At 38.2% G+C, this 24,753-nt stretch overlaps 2 protein-coding genes across 3 annotated transcripts in view; one reads left to right on the top strand and one right to left on the bottom strand.

The window, feature by feature from the left end:
* Window positions 1–321: 321 nt before the first annotated feature.
* On the top strand, window positions 322–13,911 carry rgma (repulsive guidance molecule BMP co-receptor a). The gene is made up of 4 exons (XM_073853581.1): window positions 322–858; window positions 2,669–2,784; window positions 7,710–8,254; window positions 10,660–13,911. Exons 1-4 carry the CDS (start codon window positions 845–847, stop codon window positions 11,341–11,343), a joined length of 1,359 nt encoding a protein of 452 aa, XP_073709682.1. The 5' UTR covers window positions 322–844; the 3' UTR covers window positions 11,344–13,911.
* Window positions 13,912–15,723: 1,812 nt separating this feature from the next.
* Window positions 15,724–24,753, bottom strand: part of chd2 (chromodomain helicase DNA binding protein 2) — a 32,084-nt gene continuing 23,054 nt past the window's right edge. For both annotated transcript variants that reach the window (XM_055173678.2, XM_073853580.1), the window contains 14 exons: window positions 23,346–23,515; window positions 23,215–23,256; window positions 22,588–22,727; window positions 22,359–22,497; window positions 21,974–22,124; window positions 21,735–21,857; window positions 20,121–20,237; window positions 19,886–20,023; window positions 19,194–19,310; window positions 18,905–19,083; window positions 18,650–18,749; window positions 18,380–18,563; window positions 17,645–17,891; window positions 15,724–17,557 (listed from right to left, as the gene is read on the bottom strand). In XM_055173678.2, the coding sequence (XP_055029653.2) occupies window positions 17,260–17,557; window positions 17,645–17,891; window positions 18,380–18,563; window positions 18,650–18,749; window positions 18,905–19,083; window positions 19,194–19,310; window positions 19,886–20,023; window positions 20,121–20,237; window positions 21,735–21,857; window positions 21,974–22,124; window positions 22,359–22,497; window positions 22,588–22,727; window positions 23,215–23,256; window positions 23,346–23,515 (2,145 nt within the window). In that variant the 3' untranslated portion in view covers window positions 15,724–17,259. The remainder of the gene's footprint in view (window positions 17,558–17,644; window positions 17,892–18,379; window positions 18,564–18,649; window positions 18,750–18,904; window positions 19,084–19,193; window positions 19,311–19,885; window positions 20,024–20,120; window positions 20,238–21,734; window positions 21,858–21,973; window positions 22,125–22,358; window positions 22,498–22,587; window positions 22,728–23,214; window positions 23,257–23,345; window positions 23,516–24,753) is intronic.

Below are 24,753 nucleotides of genomic sequence, written 5' to 3'. Positions count from 1 at the left end.
TGTATAAATGCAAATGTAATATGTAAGTTTATTTCCATACAACAATTTTATCATTGTTGCAAAGCAGCTTTACGGTAGCTACATATCAGTAAAGACAGCAGAGAAATACAAAAACATGACATGTAGTATTACATAAGGGAAACTTATTATTTAATATCTTATAAGTTGTTCTATAATAATTGTAACTATATATTGGTTATATAATCTATATACAGATTGGGATGACATCAGCTGATGTTCATATCGATTTGAGGCTTGTTTTGAAGAGGTAACTCTGTGTTCAGTGACTGTGTGGGGTGCTGTGAGACTGCAGAGGCGTCACGCAGCGCTGATCATTGTGTCTCACACTTTCAAACTAGTCATTTCACAACACTGAAGCAGTGAGGAAACGAACCAGCGCTATTAACAGTGCTGCCCGAGGGCTCTTCCTACCCCACACTCCCGAGAGCCAGACAGGAATCTGGGAATACCGCAGCAAAATGAAGAACACTATTGATTCAAAAAGATCTTTGCGATGTAATCGTTAATGTCTCGGTAAACTGCTGGACTGCTTGCACCTTCATTCCCGGCTCGTCGTTTCATCGGGACACGGATGAAAATAACATCAGACACCGCGAGCAATCCGCAGATAAAGACTCATCACGCTATTAAAATAATCTGAATCGGAGCGGGGACATCATGCAGGGGTCACGCACCTCTGTTTTAGCAACGATGTACGGACTTAAATAGAATTTGGAATTATTAAAAAACAAAACGCGCCTGCACGCGCACCAGTTCGGATCCGACTCACGAGCTTCATCCCGGTTCTGCAAAGAAACTCAAGCCGAAAGTGTTGTGGAGCTCCATGCATTCAAAAAGGTTGGTCCTCGTGCATTCTTTAACCAATAACTTTGTTTAGAAATGCATTAGTGTTACACACATGTGCATTTTTTTTCGGACATCCCCAGTTGCATCTTGATTTGTCGTTGTCAATCACTCGTGCAAATAATAGGTATAGCAAGCCAACAGTGAAGTTTACAAATGCATGCGATTTGTGATGGTATTGGGTATGTTATTAGACTAATTCAGTATCATTTTACAAGTAATCCAATGGTTTGGCTTTAAGTTGATAACTTGTGGTTACTTTCTATAATAATTTAACCTAAATTATAAGAATTTGTTTTTACATTATATTAATAATACCATATTTAAATAATTTGATTTATTGTGATCTTCCTGTAGATCTAGATTTTAAAATCCTACCTTTTTGTAATATTTTCTTCAGCCTTAACAGAAAATGAAGACGTAACAGTTTAACTACAAGTGATAGGAGAGTTATTACACCCCAAAACCTTAAACACGAAGATGCATCTTTGGAGATATCATTCATTTTTAACCACTGTGCAAGCGCCATCTGTTGGATTACAGCTGACCCCCAAACAAACCATAATTATGGAGGAAAGTCTTCCCTTCACTTTAATATAGAGTCCTTGAATTAATGACCAGACATTAATAAATTCAAGAATATTAACAAGAATTTAAAAAAGGCTTTTTTGCTGGACAGCCTTCTTTGTATATGTAAAATATACATGTAGCTTTTATTTTGAATAGATAAGCAACTTTTACCTGATGTTTACATAAATATAAAAGATATAGTAGTGTGTATTAAACATACAATGCACATGCTATTAATGCATTGCATTATGAGGCGGTAGTCTAATCTGTGGTTGTATCACAGATTTTAATAGTGACACATCACACTGTGTTATATAATAACAATGTACAATTTATCAAATACTTTATTATCCAAATAATGTATATGTTTACAGAGGCTGCAATAGGTCTAATAAAAAAATATTTTTGATAAATATTGGTTAGCTATCATTATCAATTATTATGCACTGACAAATATGTATGCTGCTTTGGGATGGCATTTATGTTGACAAAGATCTGTGGCTGTAACGGGTGACTATGCATGGTGTTATAGGGCTATAAAACATTTTTTATTTTTTAATGAGTGATAAAAACATCTCTCCCCATAACATGCACTCCCTGAAATAGATGTGTATAAAGCATGAATTCCAATGTCAATTGTAATCATTTAACATTATCCAGATGTTATGTAAGTAGCCTAAATTCTGCTTCATTTGAAATAAACTGAAAGACTAATTGTATGCTATACATTGTCCTGCATTGGGAATTTATTAAATTATTCATGTTGATGCAAGCTCTTTCAGACACTGATTTATACACATTTTGGTCAACAAACATTAACTTACGAGTAATTAAAATTCCTACACATCGTATAAAAGTTGCATAGTCACACCGTTGTTATTATTACTAGGCTGTTTATTAAGAAGAACCGTTTTTGCACGGGTTCGTCTTACATGTACTTTTGAAAGCTCGTGTGTAATTTGAAACTTGTGAAGGGTTGGTGGAGGAACAGCAACTTCTTATTGGTGCTCCTCACAGTTTAGGCTGCACCTCTCGACACGAGCGCAGTGAAGAGCGATGGCACGTTTCTCATGAGGCTCGGGGAATGTGTGAACACGAACGCTTATGACAAACACGGCGATATCTGTCCGAAAGAAAGACGGCATGATTTCGCGGTGTCGCGATATTTCGGCAAACTTTTACTCAAAGGGAAAGTCGCTGTGCTTTAATCCCTACATTTTGCTGCTTTGACTAGGCAGAGGAGAGGAGCGCTGTCCCGTGCTGGATGGATGGTTATGGGGAAAAGAGCAGGACTATCGGCGCTAGAAGTCTGCCAGTTCCTTGTGCTGTTTCTCTCTCTGTTTCCAACAGGTAAGAAACATACATATCAACAACAATAAAACCGAATGCATTCGAGTTTCAGAGATGTGAGGGTTTATTATTCAGCGCATTTGTTGATTTATTAACATAGCCTACTGGCTAATGCAGCAAAAGGAGCGAGCGCTCCGAGCAGTTAAACGTGTTGTAATAAGGCGGACAATCACATACATTCTGGCTTTAATTAAATGCATTTGGGTGTACGTTTGTTTAGTCATTGTCCAATTATGTTTTCAGCATCTAGAACTTGTCAGTGTACATTGCTTGATAAATATGGGTGGTTTTAAAACTATTGTTATTGTTGCAGCATGCACGTTTTTCATGCGTACCGAATAAGATTTTTTTTGTACGCAAAAAGACGTAAATGTGCAAAGTTGATCAAAGCTATTGTGTAAAATGTGAGATTAGATTTTGGTTGGGTTTTGCACTAAAACAATGTTTCCCACAGCTTTGTTGTGTTTGGGGGATGGGAAGCGCTTTCTCAACATCTAACATGCTTTCACTGAACTCGTTTAGTTGTACTTTTGTGGCCAATTTCTAGAAATAATCCTCACACACGTCCTCACCTGTAAAATAAGGTTTATAAATGGGCCAAGTCGTCTTACTTGAAATCTAAAACTCACACACTTTACAATAAGATTGAATTTGTTACAATTAGTTAATGCATTAGCTAACATAAACTATAGGCTTTTATTTATCTTTGTTAATTTCATCATTTTTTAATACTTTTTTTTATCAAAAGATGTTAACTTGTGTTAATGCATGATGAACTAACATGAACAGTTGTATTGACAATAAACTAACATGAACAAAGATTAATAAATGCTATAAATTGTATTGAACATTGTTAGTTAACGTATGTGCAAAAATCCCTATATTGTAAGGACCGAGTGTAATAACAGTAACGTCAATTGTTGAAAAGTCGGTGTGTGTGTGTGTGTGTGTGTGTGTGTGTGTATAAGTTTGTGATTTAAAGGTGGGTTGGGTTTGTGCAGTGATTAATTCATATGTATCTCAGCATAATGGAATTCACATGGAAGAGTTGTTGGACCCTATGAAGGTTTTGGTCAGCCGTAGGCACTGTTCAGTTTGATTTCACACTCCTCTTTCAAGTTATTTCATGTCAAACAAAGAGCAATCATGCAAGCACTAGTCGTTGACGTTTTAAATTAGCTTATTGTCCCTTATCAGATGAATGATAGATGCCCATTGTTGCAGGTATAGGTGGAAGGTGTGTAACAGAGGTAGCAATGATAGCTGTGATTTGTTATTTGGAATCAAAGAGTTTCAGTTGCTTATAAAGTTTTTAAAGTAAAACACCATGAAGGAGTTTACACAGAATGCATGCATTAGTGTTTATTCTGCATATCGTGTAAGATCCACTTGTAAGAGATGTTCTTTAAATGATAAGAACCGCATGATTCAAAAGCCTTCAGCCGTCAATTCAACTCTTGTAATCCGAGGAAGGGGGAATGTGCTTGAAATTGCTTTTGCCTTTGATTATGGCCTTTTGCTCTGGACAGGTGGCTATCTCATATCCAGTTTGACCTGTGGAATGGTGCGATCCGCCCATTGGTCCTGGAGCCAGTTTCTCTCCAGAGATCCTGTTTCTTTAAGGCAGTCCTCAGCCCCCTTTCCTCCTGCCCTGCATGGCTGATGAAACTCTATCTAATCCCTTTACACAGGGCTAATTTATGACTCTGCTGGTTTCTTCTCAATGGCAAATTGCATTGTCTTCATTCAAAATCCTCGGACTACACCCCTCCCACACGCACACAAACAGCTACCCCCTTCTGTTAAAGCCTTAAGTAATTTTTTTAGATGTGCATTTGCCCTCGCTTCATGAGGTCACTGACACCCACAGAGCTTTACTAAAAAGCACCCCCACAGCCTGCTTTGCAATGCAAAGAGACATCACAAGGTGTGAATGTGTGTGAATTTGATATGAGATGATTAGCAGTCGTAAATAATAGACTTTTGTTAGTGCTTCCTTCCCATTTGTCTTAATACTGTTAAATCTGAGTCGTGGATTAGACAATGTGTGAAATTACTAGCCTATATATTTATAGAATCGGTCATTAAAATTCAATATATGCTATATTTATCAGCCATTTTGTCAGAATGAAGTGATGTCATTGGTGGTGAGGTAATGAAGTTAGATAAGCCTGTCAAGGGTTCATTACTTTATAATGATGCCTATTTAGATGCTTATTGGTTTACGTTTTGTATTTCAATAGATGTTAATTGTTGGCCTTTACTTTTCTGTTGTATAGACCTGATCAGAATATTCCATTAACATTTTAAATGTTTTGCATTAAATAAGCCAATTTGAATTGGCCAACTTTTAACTTTGTTTTATTTATTATATTTTTATGTAATAAAGGCAGCATGACAAGAATAGTCTTAGTTTATACTACATTAAAAGCACTTAGACTTGATTGATGTTGGCAAAAACAGACCTTGGAACTTAGTTTGGAATGTTGCTTTTTATTACTGATGGAATTAAAGCCTCACTTTGTCCAGATGTAGAGGGAATGTGTGTGTTGTTACAAGTGCCTGGAGCACAACTGGCATTTATGAATAGAACATAATAAACTGACCCTTTATTTAAAGTCCAGAACTGAAATAATTGGAGCAAGGGTATATATACATATTCTAAATGTATATAGTGTATAAAAATGTTTTTCTCAATAGTGAGGGACAGTTCTTGTGATATTTTACCGCCCTGTTTCTGAGAAGTCTTTGTTTTATTTTAATAGTTTATGTATTTTAAAGCTTTATCGTATATCACGATTTTAATCTTTTATGTATTTCATAAGCTTCTTTTTATACAGTAGTGGCCAAAGGTGATATTTGGGGAATACAATATTTGCTTTCAGTGCTCCCTCAGATTAGATTAAATAATCAAAATATGACATGTATGGTATAAAACATTTAAGGAAAGAATAATTTGGCTTAAGGCAAACAACAGTGTATTTGGGTTTCATTTGAAAAAGCATATTTTTTTGGTCTATAAGCCGCGTTTTTTTTCCATATCTTTGCTGGTGCTGCGTCTTATAGTCAGGTGCGCCTTGTAAGTCAGTATGAATTAATTTTGTCATTTAAGAGGCAAGAGACAACATTACCGTCTACAGCCACAAGAGTCCGTCATGTACTGCTTCTGTATTTATGTAATTCAATGGATTCAGTAATGTGCAATGACGAGTATGCGAACTTCACGCTAGTTGGCTTGTTCGGTTAATTTAGCCTATTCAACCTTCCAGGTAAGTTCTGTATGCTATCGTTTATCGTTTAAATAACTGATAATATTACTTTAACGTAAAGACTATTCAGCCTGCTGTTCTGTCTGCTATTGTTTAGTTGAATAACTTGCCTTTCCAGATTAAATGTCTGTTCTTCAGATCGGATTTTGTGAAATAATTTTCTAAATAAACGCAACGTATACTCCACTGTGACTTATATATGTTATTTCGTCTTAATGGCGCATTTTTGAATTTACACTCCGGTACGGCTTATAGTTCAGAAAGTACAGTATACAAAAATGCATAGACAAATAAAAAGCTCACAGTAGTGCTGGGTGATAGTTCGGTAACAATAATTTTTCCAATATTATTTCCCCTCGATAAAACAATAATGGCAGTTCGATAAGTTATCGATAATGTTTGCATAATGCTGCGCGGGCATTTTGCAGACTGCACTTCTGGATGTTGCATGTGGTCTTTGTTTAAATCACAGTGTTACCCAGTTAGACTTGGGAGTGTGTGGAGTAAGAAAAATGAGCAACAGGAGCTGGGTTTCCATCCGAATGTAAGGTGAATCTTTTCAAAATTTGCAAAAAAAATAAAATAAACGAATGCGAATTAGGTGCGTATTGGTAACCTAGTAACCAACAGTAAACGAAACAAGGCACGCTTGGAAAATAGAGACAGGTCTGCATGTAGTCACAATGGGGCAAGTTATTCATTTATTAGCAGTGTAGCTTGTAATTGCCCAACTAAATGCTGTGCACAGAAGAAGGAATGCAGCATTTTTGATGCAGGCACTAGCAGCAAGGGCATTAAGACGATGTTGTGATATTGATTTTACTAGTAATATTCTAATCTGTATTCTGCCTCAATTGATCACTTGTTTGGAAAGTATTTGTTATCTTCTGAATAAAAAGTATTTTAAAACCATAATTAACGGTCTGGTATTTACAACTTTCATTCAGGAGCAATCATTTTCCTTTAAAGGGGACATATCATGAAAATCTGACTTTTCCTTGTTTAAGTGCTATATTTGGGTCCCCAGTGCTTCTATCAACCTAGAAAATGTGAAAAAGAACAAACCAGTAATTCTCTGCAAACATGTGAAAAATTAAGGCCATTGAAATTTGTCTCCCCTTGTGATGTCAGAAGGGGATTATACCGCCCCTTAATCTGCACTATCCAACCACGACACTGCCATTTAGTGCAGAGATCAACTTTCTTCCATTTAAACTGCACAATTTTGCTTAATTTTAATATGCTATAATTGACTACTGTCGTTAATATTTGTTGATCCTCATTGTGGTAATATTTTGTAGTGATGGTCATGGGCTATGTCTCTATAAATTTGTTGATTGCCTTCTCAAAGTTAAGCTTGAGTTTATACAAACACACCAAACATACAAAATTTGTATTGCATCTTTAATAAAATATTTGAATAGAGGGAAGATGTCAGTTGGACATCACTTTTGGCCACTACTGTAAATCTATACTGTCTCTATTAATATGCATTATCTGTTAAGCTGTGTTGCAATATTGAAAAATTGTATAAAAATATATTTTAGAATTAAGTTTTGTCAACTACAGTCAACTACGCTTATTATGATTCAGTTTACTGTAGTATTGGTTTGCTTTTGGCAGTGTATTTATGCTATCTCTCTCTTTTCTTTTCAGCATCTCTGCAGTGTAAGATCCTCAAATGTAACTCCGAGTTCTGGGCCTCCACCTCCAGTTCTGGCCCAGAAGAGGAGTTCTGCATTGCTCTGCGAGCATATAACAACTGTGTCCGTCGCACTGCCCGTACTTGCCGGGGCGACCTGACCTACCATTCAGCCCAACATGGCATAGAGGATCTAATGAGCCAACACAACTGTTCCAAAGAAGGACCTACTAGCCATCCTCGTACACACCCTCCCCCAGTTCAACCACCACCCCAAAAAGACATCAACGTTCCCTCGGATGGGCCAGAGGTGTGCCACTACGAGCGGAGTCTACCACGGCACTCCCCACCACCTAATTACACTCACTGCGGTTTTTTCGGAGACCCACACCTCCGTACGTTCAACGACGACTTTCAGACCTGTAGAGTTGAGGGAGCCTGGCCATTGATTCACAATAAGTACCTGTCTGTGCAGGTTACGAACACTCCCGTTGTCCCTGGGTCTTCCGCTACAGCTACTAGCAAGCTAACAACTATTTTTGGCTCACATAATATCAATGTATCAACATAACAAGTCTTAACAAGTAATATCAACATAAATGTGTGCAGCTATTCAAGCATAGTTTAAGTCAAGAGTTGTTTTCAGCAAGGAACTAGTTAATAGTGAAAGTGAGGTTTTACCAGTGGGTAGGGAAAGCAGAACTTGCGACTATGTACTCTAGTTAACATTTGGATCAGTTCCACATCAGATAAAGATGATAAGCGGAACAATTGATGAAAATCTGATAAAAAAAAGTTTTTTTAAGGGAATGCCAGAAGTTAAAGAGAGTTAATTACTCCTTCGTTTTTTTCAAGCCAAGACTAATGTTGCTATATCTGTGGCAGTCCTCGCCATTGTTTGCTTGCGATTTAAATGCCTTGTTGTTTTAACTAAGTGCCCGGTCCTTACAGGAAACTGCAGATATTTTCTCTGCATTAGTTGCCCTCATACCTCGTAAATGATCATTGTTTTGCTTTACGGTACATTGGACAAACCAGGGAGCTGCCTAAGAATTAGCCTAAGGTGAAAGCACAGGACTGTGAGTTTATGTTTCTGCTTGTAAAATCCTAATTTTGCTCTTTTGAATTTTACGTCTAACGCCATCTTGGATGCCGTAATTGTGACCGGACTTGACTTTCTTCTTATGGCCGCCCCTGTTGTAAAGCAGTGAGGAAAAACACTGCATGTACTCAGTCACATTAAAAAACAGACCAATTTTCCATCATCAGAAACCATTCACCATTAAGTAGGTTTTTTTCTCGTTGAAGGTAAAGGGATAATTATATTTTTCTTAAGTTGGCTAGTTTTAAATAAATGATAGTGGCTCAGAGGTTACTCGGCTCGGACAAAAGCGAAAACAAGTCTGCAAGCAGATGGCACCTGTGCAAACAAGACGTCTCTTGTTTATTGATAGGCCCTTCGCTTTAGACAAGCTCTCCCTGTACTGTGAAGAACTAGCCTTGGGTGGGTGGGGGCAGATCACGGCACCATTAGTGATTATAGGGTGGTTTGGTTTAAATGACTCTCCGCTCGAATCGGACACAGACACACAAACACTGAGATCAGAGCAGCCTGGACATCCCGAGGTCACATATGTGTCAGCAGTCCATTGGCCTCCTAATGGCAGCTTGCTGGAAGAGTCGGAGGTACGAGCAGCTTCTCTAATGAGCCCATGTGCAGGCTGTGCTCTCTAGCTGGCATGAGTCCACTCCCTGGAGCTGAATCCGTGGTTCACAGGCCGGCTCTGAGCAGCATGAATGGATTGTCTTTGTGTCTGCATACTGAGGCCTGCTGTAACATAGACTGGACCTGTGTTTCTCCTGAGTGCGTTTACATTGGCCCCCTGTATCTTGAGCTGCTGTTGAAATGTGACATTACGAAAGCTGCTGGGTTTGGAGGGTCTCCGCTACACAGTCCTCTGGTTTTAAAAAGACAAGGCTCAGTTATGTTGTATGTGGTACTTAGCCACCGTCTTTTGGCAGATGCAGTGGTGCACAAAAAACTTTGTGTCTTTGGCTTGGGTTTTGTGGGCTTGTTTGCTTTAACAAATGTGGCATATTGCACAAGTTGAAAACATTGTACGCTGTATTTGTTACGTAGCTTAGAAAGCCTGATGTTAACTAGGAAAGATGAAATTTCACATTTTTGTTGTCATATTTTAACGTATTATGTCTAAAATCCCGCCTGTTTAAAATATTGTATTTAAATATTCACAACAATACTGACTTGTTTTCAACCCATGGTTGGATCAAATTTAAACAAATCCAACTGTTGGGTTTAAATAAACCTATGCGGGGTTGTTTTAATCACTTAAACTCTGTGAACTGCCGGCAGGTCCAAAACTGCATCATCAATTTATTTATTAAAACATAAGTTAAGGGACACACAGACCAGTGATGCGCGGGTTAATGTATAAACAACCCGCACCCGACCGACGTTTTCAACTAACCCGCCCACAACTCGGACCACAAAAAAATTAATTGTACCCGAAACGGTTCCTGGCCTGCATTTTTTAAAAGTAGTTATTGTTTAAAATAGTTAATTGGCACCTTTTTTTTAAACGAGCCGACCGACCGGGACCCGAATATCATTAAAAATATTTTTGAATGACTCGTAATCGCAGGTAACCGTGGGTGACACAGACCAAAGTGTTTACGCTGGCTGATGGCGTAGTAGGTGTTCTATTGTTTCCAATAAAAGTGTCGCGCTTTTCAAAAAAAAATATTTTTACAGCAGAGATTAAGTAGTTTTTAACTCATAGTTGAGTAAAATGTTTTTTTTTGTTTAATTTAAATCAAAGCTTGGATTTGTCTATATTTTACCCAAGCATGGGTTAAAAAAACCTGCCATTTTTTTGGGATATTGTAAAAGTTTTGTTCTGACTTCTTTTTTTCTCTTTATCACAGCTAACCATCATCTTCAAGAACTTTCAGGAATGTGTTGACCAGAAGATGTACCATGCAGAGACCGATGAGCTTCCAGCTGCTTTCGCTGATGGTTCAAAGAACGGCGGTGACCGGCATGGGGCCAACACTCTTCGTGTTGTAGAAAAGGTGCCTGGACAACACGTGGAGATTCAAGCCCGCTACATCGGCACCACTATCGTAGTTCGGCAGGTTGGCCGCTACCTCACCTTTGCGGTGCGTATGCCGGAAGAGGTAGTAAATTCGGTGGAGGACCAGGACAACCAGGACCTTTATCTCTGCCTGCATGGTTGCCCTGCCAATCAACGAATTGACTTTAGGAACTTTAAAGCACGGGCTTCGGAAAGCCACGGCTTAGGCCGGGGGCGACCGGGAACTCCCACTCATGGCTTCACATACCAGTCAGCCATGGCCAAATGCAAAGAACGTCTACCTGTTGAGGATTTATACTTCCAGTCCTGTGTTTTCGATCTGCTCTCTTCTGGGGACATCAACTTCACCCTGGCTGCCTACTATGCCTTTGAGGATGTTAAAATGCTCCACTCCAACAAAGAAAAGTACCACATCTTTGAAAAGGACGCGATGTTTAACTCCGCCTCCAGACAATTAGGTTTTAGCTTCTTTGCCCTTTTCAGCCTAGTTACTGCATGTTTGTGGACTGACTTGTGTTCAAGTTGTCTGTAGTCTCCTCGTTGTTGAAGATGATTGTAAGAAGCTGTATGCATGTGAAATGCTGCTCTCGCCATGTTGCATCCCATTTACCAGAGGCTGGGCTTCTCAGTTGAGATTTCACTCTGGTGTGTCTTGTGTCACCCCCATCTCAGCCATGGACTCATCTCTCACATGTCATCATGTATGTTCGTTCATCAAAACCAGAGTAGGAGCGTTCCTGCAGATCCACCGGTCTCTACGGTCATGCTGCTGATCCTATAACTGCTCCGTGATGGAGAATGCAGTGATGAGAGGCTCAGATTGTTCCCATCGGGGTGACACGCCACCGACAGGAGTGAAAGGGGGTGATCCTTTGCAGAAAGAGAAGTTTGGAGATCTTCAGCGAGACGGGAAGTATGTCTCCCGGAGTAGGGCTGGAGGACACGTCGGGAGCTTTTATTCATGTCTCCTAAGTATTGAGGGCCGCCAGGAGTTTTCTCTTTGAAGAAGCTCCAGCTCTGGAAAAGCACTAGCTTTCTAGAGAAATCCTCCTGGCCAAGGCCATGTCAAACTAGTAAGTCATGTTGTCTGCTGTGGAGATTAATAGGCTATAACATCAGGCCTTTTGTATAGTTTGTCTGTGTGTGTGTGTGTGTGTGTGTGTGTGTGAGTAAATGAGAAAGGCAGTGTGTAAGTACGCAAATCATGTGTAATTGTGTGTATGCGTGATCATATGAATGCTGGTTTGTGTCTGTGTGAAGTGTTTTCGTAATAGCTGTATATTGCACCCAGGGTCCTAATGTAGCTCTGGTGTGGTGGTTTATTGGTCAGTAAGAAATTGTACTGCCTGCCAAGAGCTCTTCTTTACACTTTTTAAAGTGTTCAGTGTGTCACATACAGTGTAAAATAGATTTTAAAATACACCCCAACTGCTTAGGTGTATAATATTGAAAATATTTATTGTTGAGTGTTTGAATTCAGTCCAAACTAATTTTCAGGCACACAGTCCAATTCACTTTGTTCAAGCAATGCCATAGCTGAATCACAAAACAGATAATCCAAGCCATACAATGGTATGGTCCGACCCTGAGACTTGACACCATGCTTGCTTTAGAAAAATAATCCTGTCAGATTGCAGTAAATAAACCTTACAATTAGCCTACATCAAAGAGAGCCACGTTTCTCATTCAACTTAAGCAGTTTGAGATGAGACCCACATGCCCTATAGGCAGATGCATCATTCATCCTTAAGACTTCTTAAATAGTAACGCCTTTTCAAAAGGGTGTCGACGTGGCTGTGCTGTAGGCCTTGTTTGACTCGCAACTCTGTAGATCTGTGAATTTATGGCAAAGGCTTTTTGCCAAAGCACAAACCCTGGTGCCAACAATTTCCCAAACAGCTGAATTTTCTCTCTCTTTCTCGCTATCCCATGGGGCCTTTGTGGTTTACTTTAAAGTATTTGGGCTCAAACCAGATGTCCTGATTGTGTATAATATTGGAAGGTGCTGCTAACTACATCGTGGTGCATGGACTTCAATGCAGGGAGTTATTGAGGACATCTGCCATGCGTTGATAAATTAAAATAGGGCATTTTCTTTTCAGCCATTAGCCGGCTCAAGAGTATCGGCACTCAGTATTGTCCACGGCAGTAGCAGTATTGTGACTAAAAACACACACAGAGATAGATAGTGCCATTATTTTTAAGGGTGGGAGACGTTAAATAGTGATATTGGATTGGTTTAGGTGGAAGCTCCTACCTTAACCCAACATCACACTTGGAAGTATCATAATTTTATAGGCTTTATCTAGTCTTTGGCAGACGAAGCTCCATGTGACCATCATGTCAAATTTCTTTATGTGTCACACTTGTCACACAGTGTTTGTTTTCGATTAGTAGGCTAAGTTTTAACTATGAAATTCTGGTTTAGATGTAATTATACACGAGACAGAATTGCTTCATGGTAATTTATTGTTACACTGTAAAGTTTTGCAAGCCTTACTACTGCTAAAAAGTGTGTTGGTTCAGTTCATAGCTTCAAAGAGAAATTTGAAAGTATACAAAATGATTGTAATGTTTTAAGTGTGCTTGTGTTGTCAGTGCTTTTCGGATTTAAATGTGTAATGTGACAAGTATCATGTGCAAATTGGCAAAATATATTTTGTGTTAATTTTTTTAGAGGGTGAATATTACCTTTGAATTTAAATGTTCACAAACACCACAATAACAATAAGATTAAGGACCTAATTTGGTACAAGAATATAAAGGCATTATCATGTCCTCAAGTAAATAATAACCTATGTTTGTAGGAAATGTGTGACTTGCGGAGTTTATGTGTTGTTTATTACAAAAGCACTTTATGTTTCTAAACTCTTTAACTTAGCTCTTACTTGCTTTTAACGTGATGGTGAAAGAGATTATGAGATTTGTAACTAAAGAAAGAGTTAAGTGATAACATTTTCAAATGTATTACCGCTGAATGGGAGATGCCAGACAGCTTAGTCTGTTTTTGTATGTAGGACTTAAGCGGTGCCACACACACCACCTGTATATACTGTAAATTATTTATTTGAAGATGAATAAAGTGTCACGTTAAATTGTCTTTGATGTGTTTATTTTTGTATATTCAACTACCTTTTGTTTGGTTTTATATTTTACAATGACGGTGGTCCAATGGCTTCAATGTGAAATTTAGTCTTTCAATGCAAATGCTGTTGGTTTGGTTAAGACTGCCATCTGATGGTACAATCGCTAAACTCTACCAATGCTGATGGGATGATGAAGATGAAATTATGATAGAAGTCGCCCTAGGAAAACAAAAAGGGTTTTATTCGTGAAAGTGTGCCAACCATGTTTTTATTTGCAGAAAAACTTTGTTTTATTTTTGTAACTGGATGGGATGTGCGATAACAGCCGACTATGTACATAGACTACTACTCATTACATGACTATTTACCACATGAGTAAATAATTGGACAGAAAATAATCACGTAAAGTAATTTATTAGCTCATTTTTAACATTAAATCCTGAAACGAGAAAAGACATCAGAGTAATATAATGTTAAGTACAGGTCAGTTTGAGTTCCAGGACCCGGATAAGCGGTGTGTTATCAGTTTTAGTGGTTGCCATGGAGATAATAGCCTTTGGACGTCACCTTCGGCGAAAGTGACTGGGGTTACGCCCACTGAGTGGCAAAAGACAGAGCGGCATAATTTGTGTACATTGTGAAATCAGCGAAAACACGACGAAAACGCCTCTAAATGTGGAAAGTATGATAGACTGTAACAGATTTAACAAGACCTCGGAGCTATCGTTTTACAGACTGCCAAGAAACACCGAAAGGAGAAGTGAATTGATCGTTCATGCCAACGTCCACAGACCACAGGTGGGTTGACAAGTTGCTAGGGTCACTATTAAGCAGGTGGACACTACTTTATATTTTACTTTCTACTTAAAACATACACTCCAAAGCATATTGTCATAAGTTTTACTCTACATTTCATAAATACAAGTTTTTGTTTTACATTTAATATTTAAGTACATTAACGTAGCCTACTTACTGAGGTAAAAGTACACAATTGAAATGTAATTAGGTATTAATAAATACATTTTAATATGAATTACAAAGGAATATACACTATGATTCTATGCTTTAGAATGTAGTGAAGTCAAATTTTCCCCAAGACAAACACCCTAATAAAGCACAGATGCTTGGAAAATGTAACTAATGTATGTAACTAAGTATTGTCCACCTCTGCTATCAAGTCCAACTAAATGCAATTTAAGCTGATAATAGTCAGTTTTAGTGCCATTTTTGCAGCAGCCGCTATGAATTTTTTCATTTTGTCACTGAATGTGTATTGTAACTGTTAGTTGTGTATAAGTTAATTGATGGCTGCCCTCAATTTAGGAAAATATAAATATCAACATCATACAGTCACTGGGGAACATGGTTTAAATATGCTGAATATGCCAACAAGTGATTTTCTGAAGACCAGTAAACAGTTTAACGATTCAAGAAACCTTTAAACAACCATCACAAAAACAAAGAAACTGTCATTGATTGTCCAGGTAACACAATGCAGTATAGCCATTAAGAATTAGGTATACGTTTCTGTAACATTTCTCATTTGAAATAACTTGTTCAGGGCAGGACTAAAAACAAACCATAATATTAAAAAGTTATCTTTTTCCAAAATTGTAAGCATTTTTTTAGATTAAGCAAGAGGTGTATTTCGCGCCGTCCCTGCAGTTGAGAGCACGCGCCGGAATCAAGCGCGCGGCACTTAAAACGTGAAAGCGTTAACGTTACACAATACATAAAAACAAAATGATTTATTCTGGATACATTCTCTAAGTAACTGTGGTTTTTAGATGACCAGTTTGCATTACTGAATAACAAAGAGACACACATTGTCCATGATGTAGGAAAGTTTAATACACATAGGTCTATAAACATTATGTACAGTACAGTTAATCTGAACAGTGGCTTTTCACAAATATAAATTACTTTAAATTGGCTTATCTCAAAGCTTACACGTGTGGAGTGTGAGTAGGACCTTGAGTGGGAAGTATTACAGAGCAGAAGTGCCCACATTTCACCAAATTGTTCCACACCCACCAGAGCTGACTCAACATGCATTTAGTTACTCCATCCTGGCAAGTGTTTGAAATTGTACACAACAACAACAATACTGCATCATCTCAGACCCCTAAACGTTCTTATACCAAACCGGTGTTTGAATCTACACAAGAATAAGGCACAGATGGAGAAACACAACGAATAAACAATCAATAAATGGTATTTATCAACATGCCAGTCAGAGAATGTTTTGGCACAAAATCTGGTTCACTGAAAATAGCTTGTGACTCGCTCACACATCTGTCCATTCATACATTTCCACACGAAGGTCAACTGTATCAGCATTTTGAACTGGGAAAATTAACTTAACAGAACAGCAAAAATTAAATTCAGGTAATGTTTATCATTACTACATTGAAAGTAAGTTGTGAGTACTGTCCTTTTAGTGCAATAAAAAGATGCAACAGTACAGATCATACAAGCACTGACCATAAAGTCGACATACACTGTGCCACGTGTTACCACTTGTAAGAAAATAAGACGAAGAAGATAGCTTACATGTAATGATTATCTAGTGTTCTGACAAACAGGTCTTCGTAGACCCTGAATACTGTTCAGCCTTTTCACTTAAATAAGGTTATTGTCCTCTGAAAGGGTGTTTGTGCATTACAACAATTACAAACAGAGGATCTGCGATAGCAAAGTTACATATTAATTCAATAATTTGAGCAAAATCTGATGCAGGATTTCGGGATTATCACAAATAATTGTGACCCCAACATAACAGATAACATTGAACACATTGATTTTCCTCAAAATGATGCAAGACTACAAAGATTTGAGTATTTGTAAAAAACAAAACCTGCATCAGTTTCAGATAGCTCGACAGAAGAATGAATTAACATTTGAAGGTGCAATTAAAATAATTTTTTTCCTACAAAAGACCTCTTTCATGAAATTATCTTTTTTTTGCACAAATCAACACAAAAGACACGAAAATCAAAGTAAAGCTTGATTTCTGGGATACACCCTTTCTGCTAATGACTCTCAAAAAAGATCAAATACATGAGGCACTTTCCAACTTAGGCATACTTCAATACTTTAAGTTCAATTTCATCATAGTCCATAGGACTAACCATACTGTTCATTATTCACAGACCTAACCTGGTCGCTGAAACTTAGAAGAAAGTGAAGAGAGTGGAGGACACAGTAGAGCTCCAGATTTTGGACCTTCACTTGTGGTGACGAGGAGTTTGTAGGTGGCCGGTTACGTCTCCTCTATTCGCTGCCTGTGTGGCACAGACAGTGGCCTTTCTGCCAAGTCTTATGGCAGTACGGGCGGTTTCTGCTCTGACTTCATGTTTACTTCACGTTTTCCTGCTGTTCCAATTGAAGTCTGTCCCAGGTTTCTGCTCTGCAGTTCTTTCTGCAGGTGAGATCGCCTCCAGAGGGGATTTCTGGGCTTGAGGGGAACGGGGATCAATGAGGGGTGGGGGTTTGTCTGGGTGGAAGGGGCGGTAGTGATCGGGCCCTGCGGGGCCATGATTTCCAAGCGGTCCCCTGTGATCAGGCATCCTTCGGAAGTCCTGTGGATGCCCTCCTCCACCCTGATGGTAATTCGGAGAACGGTATTCATCCGAACGCCTTCTCTTGGGGTCTGGATGTCTGGAAGCAAGCATGCTACATCTTAGTACTGATGTTGTTTCAGCGATTTACAGGACAATGAAATGAAAATGGTCTAAAGGACATTACCTGTCATAATAGTCTCTATGGCCTCGATGATCTCTATCATTACCGTACTGGTCATAGGGACGCTTGCGAGGTGAGCCGCTGTTACGGTATCCTCCTGAGCCACGGTAGTCATTGTGAGGCCGGCGATCGTTATAGTGATGGTCCTTGTACCTGTGACCTTCATATGGGTGATGCCGTTCCCCCTGCCAGGGTTGATTGCTGTTACCTGGGTAGCTATATTTACGGTCCCTTTGCCAATCTCCCCTATCTGAAAAAAAGATGATCGTATGAGACACAGAACTGTAATATGAAACTGCAAGTATGGTTGTTAAAAAGCAAAAGAATTTAAAGGTGCAGTGTGCAAATTTTAGCACCATCCAGTGGTGAGGTTGTGAATTGCAACCAATGGCTCAGTCCACTGCTCACCCCAGGCTTTTGAAACGCATAGAGAAGCTATGGTAGCCGCCACCGGATAAACATGTAATTGACGGAGACAACTTAGTAGCAAAAATGTGTCCGTTAAGGGCTTCTGTAGAAACATGGCGGCACAAAAGGCCGACTTCCACGTAAGGGGACCCTCTGTGTATGTAGATAAAAATGTCTCATTCTAAGGTAATAAAAACATAACAGTTCATTATAAAAAGGTCTTTATACACCCCTGATAATATAGCTTTATTATTTTGCATTTCTGTCAAGAGATCCTTCTAAAAAATTAAACATTGCACCTTTAAAATAATTAAAGTCGAATAGTCTCACCCTCATTGGGGAAGTGCCTTTTATTAGATTGGTTGTATTGGTCTCTGTGATGAATATGAGGGGGATGCCCAGGTGGGTGGGGCTTGGTCAAGGACTGGGTGCTTGTTGAATCCCGACTTGACCCTGACGGCTCGGGTCTGAATGGCTTCTTCCTGGGTGGATCGTCCTTTTTCTTTTGATCTTTCTGCAGGAAACATGAGGAGTAAGCTGAGTAAATAGTACATGAGAAGAATTGTATCTTCAAGCTCAGCAGCATTAAGCTAAGCTTACCTCTTCCTCCTGCGAGCGTTTCTTTTGAGCCATCTTATACAGCTTATGTAGCTTCCTAGCCCCAAACTCGGTAAATTTGGACACGAATATCCAAAGGTTTCTGAAAGGTAAAACAAAAATGTTGTTTGATTATAACATTATTCTCTTTAGTGTTATTAACAGCAGCATAAATAACAGATAATATCATCAATATGAAGCAAGTTAATACTTGTGAACAGAGGATAAAGTTAGATGTTTAGTGTGCATGTACGATACCTGCGCCAGGTCTTGACATGCTCAGGGTCACTGTAGGATTTAAGGCATTCGGTGATGCGGTCTCCGATTTTCAGCAGGCAGGTACGAGTGTGCTGCAGCTGTTCCTGTACTGACAGACCTTCATCTGGCTTGTCTAACTGCTTTAGAGCCTTCTTTACCGGCCTCATCCTCTCCTTACACTGAACCATACAAAAATATTTTTTACATTATTGAACATAGCGCATAAGTATACGCATTATATAGAATAAAAATATGGGACAAAAATGAAAAATAAAATAAAATCACTCACAATGCTGAATGTTTCCTGATCCAGCTCGTCGTCTTCTTCACCGATTGGTATCGGCTCACTTCCAGCAGTGATGTGCACCGGGCCCTGGGCCTTCTTCCCTTTGCCTGCTGGTTTAGCCTGAAAATTTAAGAAGTTGAGCTGATGAGGAACAGCCCTAATTTTACATTATATTGTGATATTCTGCCCTTTTATTCTAGCATTGCAGTTTACCCAAATTGGATTTAAATAATCCTAAGGCTATTATGTACTTTATGTTTTTTCTGTCTGCCATTGTGTCTCAGTCTAGCATTTTATCCTTTCCAAGTACAGTAGTGTGCAAAAGTAGTGTGTACTTCATTTAGCATAAGTTTGGATGGACACTTTGATGCATGCACACTGCAACCTAGTGGTCCCCTCTATAAATGCATTTGATCATATAAATATTTAATGTCCAAAAAAGAAGTCGAATAAGATAACAAACTATACCTAAAGATTTGATATTTGAATATCTGAATGAGGAAACAAACAGAAGCTATTATATTCTTAATGTAAGGCATTTAAATCTAATACTAGTATAATTTGTTAGTTTCTCAAATCACGACCAATAAGGAATATGATGTAGTGAAACACAACCCTAAAGTCCAGGTTTCTAAAGGAAACACTTTCATAGTGAAACGTAATACTGAAGACTCAGATGGCAGCATCTGTAATACCTTCTCTTTTTTGGACTTTGAGCGCTTTTTGTCTTTGTCCCCCTCCTTTTCTTTTTTAGGAGTTCCTGTTTTTTCTTTGTTCTCTTTGTTATCCTTTTTCTGTTTCTTCTTTGTGGGTGATTTTTCGGCTCCATCGTCCTGGAAAAAATGAGAGAATTGTAAAAATGCAGCCTAGCTGGTTGGTGCTGTGTATTTATATCTCCATATAAGAAAAGGTGCATCAAAAGTAGCACACCTTCACTTCCCCCTCCTCTGACGGATTGTCGGAGAGACGAGGAGAGGAAATCTCATTGGTCAGCTCGTTGTTAGGTGCCTTGTTTTTTATTCTAGGTTTCCTCTTTTTGGTTTTGGTCTGGGAGATAAGACGACACAGAAGCTGAAAGTTAGTCATTTACAAAAATGAAGCAGAATAAATTAGGTTTATGCATTTATCTTATAAGCCTTGATTTAACACGAGTTTAATCTTAAATTCAAAATATGAGTCTGAAAGGCAAACAAAGCATTGCAATTTCAGGCCAGAAACATGTGAAGAGTTCAGATGCAAAAGCTGCTAAATGCCACCTTTGTCAAAACTGAGATAATGATATTAACCTAATGCTCCGAATGTATTATACGTAAAAAAATTCAGCTTCAAATTAGGGATGGGCACGAATATTCGAACAGCAATAATAATTCGAATTTAAAAAATGCTATTCGAATGTTTGTTTTTAATGTGCCACCGAAGGGTTACGACTTATTTAATGCTTTTTCACTTCATCTATACTGTCTTTTACAGACTTTAATGTAAAATATACATGTACATTTATTTGTATGTATTTCTGATTGTTTGGCAATTCAGATTGCAGACGAATTTAAGTATTTAGTTTTAACTCCGGGTTGTCCGTTTTGGCCACCGGCTCACGTGTTATTTAGACGTGCTTCTCCGCCGCCCGCATCAGGGCATCATGAGAGGTTTGTAAGCTTCCTGCTATAAAGTCTACTTTATTTTGTAAATAACGAGACAGACACAGAGAACGAAATGAAACGGAGAACATTTTTATATGTGGTGCTCTTTCGAAAATGAAACGGATAACTGCACATGGCTGTTTAAAAGCAGACAATAATAGCCCGTCGTTGTTAAAGTAAGCTCGTAACTTTGCACAGTCAGCAATAAGGTATCGAGCTAGCTTACGTTATTTGTAAAATAATGTTAAATTCAGATATTCTTGTTAGATCCGTCTGTTGTTTTTACCGGATAACCATCTTGGAGCAGAGTTTTGCTACCCGCGGGTTTTAACACCATTTTTCTGTGAGCTATTATTTTAAGAAGAACTATAAAAATATATTTTTTAACAATGTTTTCAACTTAAAAATACATATACATATATACAGAATATAAGCTTAGCTTGTTGTGGATATTTCCTAATTATAAGCCTTCTGTAAAATTGTGACAAAATGAAAAATACAAAACACGTATGTCTAAATGAACGTAATTTAAATAAACAAATATTCGAATATTTGTTCTTTATGAGCTTAAATATTCAAATATTAAATTACTGTTAAATGCCCATCCCTACTTCAAATCCACCTAATCCTGGCCTCAGGTCATTTTAAAATACATAGATTTTTCACTTGTGAGTACTTGGAACTGAATATAACCTGAATGTGGCAGCCACATGCATCACAGCACTCCCTAATGTGTGGTTCAGTTTCTTAATTTTTAGCTTTTAAATTCTTACTTTCATTATTTGCAACATTTTTAGTTGCATCTTGAGTGGGTTTTGCAATGAAATAGTCAAATACTACAGTATGGTTCTGAATACAAATAATATTGATGAAAAGTAGTAGTTCATGGATGGTTTATGATCACCTCAGCTCCTGCTTTAGATCCATCTTGTTTTTCGTGTTCTTTCTTCAGCATCTTCAGCAAGTAGTCTGTTCGCATCTGCAACTGCTTTCCCTGAGGTTTCTTGTTAGGGTCATCTGGTAGAATCTACAAATACAGACAACAACAAAGCACTTGACGTCAATTACAAAGCAAACTTGCACATTGCTGACCTCTCTTTTAACTCTCAAGAATTCTGGATTCATTCATTGCCGATTCTGTACCTTCTCAGAGAGTTTGAGATCAGGATCGGCCTTAATCAGATCCCAGTTGCTGTAGCCGTGCTCATAGACGCCCAGTAACAGCTGAGTGTCATCACTGATATCCCAGTCCACGTCAAAGTGGGGAGTTTTCACTCGACAGGTCAGCTGGAATCTGGCCATTAAAAATGAAAAAGTCATTAATACTTTCAGTCTCATTACACATCTTTGATGAACTCAGAAATTGGATAAAAGTTAACCCATCCAATCAAATTCAAGAGGGTTGAAACTCTACCCAGAGATGACAATGAGCATTGCAGTGCAAACAAAGTGTGTTTATATCATGTGTGCAGAGTCAAGTACTGCAATACATAAACATCAAAATACATTTTTTTTGATTTGGACTTACTTGTTCCTTTCCGCAGGATTTGAAGGCACAGCTTTATGTAGCGGTTCAAACTCTTCCTCATGCTGAATAATGGACTTAGCATTGACCTGAACCCCTGAGATCTTGATGTTGATGCCTCGTCTTTTCCCAGGGCCTTTAGCTTCAATACAGGTAGTACACACATTATGAAACTGATAAAACAATATATTCCGCCATTTTACTCTACATCGCTGTGGTAGCTTTCACAGACCTTCAACAGGGTTCTCCTTCATATGTTCCTCGTGCTCTTGTACTGCAGTCACACAGCTGTTGTGTAGCAGTTCTCCTAGTCGCTTTAGATCTGCAACCGATTTATCTACCAGCTCAGAGTCACGGGCAATCGCCTCCAACCTGCAGAAAACCAGCCACGACTGGTTTAGTATGACTTTAAATGGACAACATAAAGTGAAAATAAGGATACATCGTAAAGCGAATGGGTCAAACACAAGCGAATTAATTAAATGAATAAGACCACGTTGCAAGTTTTATAAAGTAATAAAATAGCTATGTGTGACTTACAGCCCTATAATGCAAGTTCTTATTCCCTGTAAATCCTGGTAAATAAGTATAAAACAGAAGAGCAAGAAGAAAAACCTTTTAAAATAAAACAAAAATGGGTCTGAGGGGGTATTGGGGCCCTGGAGAAGTCTTTTTCAGTTGCTTAAAACATATTAATGACTAATATCACATGTACACTGTATTCAGCACAAACTGTGCTACAATAATATGCGAGTAACATGTATGTATTTTTAAATAAATTATGCTTATGCATGGTTAGTAAAAAAATATATATTTTAGAAGTTCCTGATAGATCACCAAAAAGTGGTGCATTTCTTACCTCTCAAGCGGAGCTCCAAATTTCTTGTATGCCTTTATGAACCTGATGTAAACAGACAATTCGGTGATTAAATGCAATAAATCATAAACAACAGTGTCCTCATTTAGTGACTGGACATTCTGTTTTATTACCTGCGAATCTCAGCGTCATTAAATCCCTCTACGTTGTTTTTGCGAGCTCTCGGCCTGCCTCTCCGCTTGGGTCGCTTGTCATCCTCGCTGTCGTCCGTTTCGCTGTCAGAGCCAGAGGTTCTTTGCTTTAGTTTCGATCCCACATCACTGTCGCTGTCATTGGCTTGTGGCTAAAAATATCATAATAACTGTTTTTACAAACATATATTCATCAACATTTTAATGTAGCCTAGCATACTGCAGTGTACTTATATATGAAGAGTTTGGTTCCAAAACGCGATAAACGCCATTTTTGAAAAAAATTAGTTACTGCCAAAATCAGTATTAAATCAGGTCAGTAGTTAAAAGTAAATTCTTAATTTTAAGCAAAATCCAATATCCACATTGTTATTCTGTCATCTTTTGGGAAAAAATGGAGAAAATGCGACAAACGCCACTCCTCCTTTTTTACAGAACGCAATAAATCCATTCCTGAAATTACAGCCCACCATTCATGCAATGTAAACAAACATGGCAGCGCGCTGAGTACACAGAGTCCTAGTTTTCCTCATCTACTTTGTACTGCGTGATCAACAAACAAAACAAAATAATACTTTAATTGCTTTGCTAAACCTGTGATGGTTTTCTGTGACGGGAAAGAAACGTAAGCCATCAACATCTAATATTTTCGCGAGAGGCACTCGGTTGCTTGTTCTCCCGACAGCATCAAGCTTCTCATGCTAAAACATTGACCCCAGAGGATCTTATGAAAACTTTACATTATTTTACTCAAAGTCAACGAAAATCGAGCGGGACCAAAAACATTTTAGAGCTGATCGCTGTGAAAATGTAAAGAGACGACGTCAAGTATAACCGCAGCAATGACAGTGATCTTAATATGACAAAGTAAGTGTTTTGGTTAATGCCATTCATGTTTATTTTTTAATCATTGTATACCACTAGTCAACTAAATAAATATAAAATGGTAAAGATGAATGCACATTTATACATTGATTTAATAGATTTATAGCATTTTGAAATAAAAAACTGTCATGGATTTATTGCATTTTGTGAAAAAAATAATTCGTTGTTATAATAAATCTTTGAAAATCAAGTTATGGATTTAAATTTTTATGTTTTTATAACCTAAAGATGCTATGTGAAACTTTGTAACAGAAAATAGTGGTTTTCATCTTGTCACTTTCTTGGTATAGAAAACACATTTTTACCGAAATTTGTCAAAATGGATTTATTGCGTTTTGGAACCAAACTCTTCATATGTATCCGTTGGTTTCATGCCTGTGTTTACAAAAGCAGTTTTACGGATATCAAAATGGCGTTTTTTACTGTTCTGCTCTGGAGTAAATCATCTCAATAAAGCAAAAGTAATGAGCATGTGGCTACAAATACACACAAGGTCTTATCGCCA

The sequence above is a fragment of the Misgurnus anguillicaudatus genome, chromosome 15, assembly GCF_027580225.2.
Source record: "Misgurnus anguillicaudatus chromosome 15, ASM2758022v2, whole genome shotgun sequence".
Taxonomy (NCBI): domain Eukaryota; kingdom Metazoa; phylum Chordata; class Actinopteri; order Cypriniformes; family Cobitidae; genus Misgurnus; species Misgurnus anguillicaudatus.
Note: the sequence above shows the minus strand (reverse complement) of the source record. Positions and strands in the feature narration are given on the sequence as shown.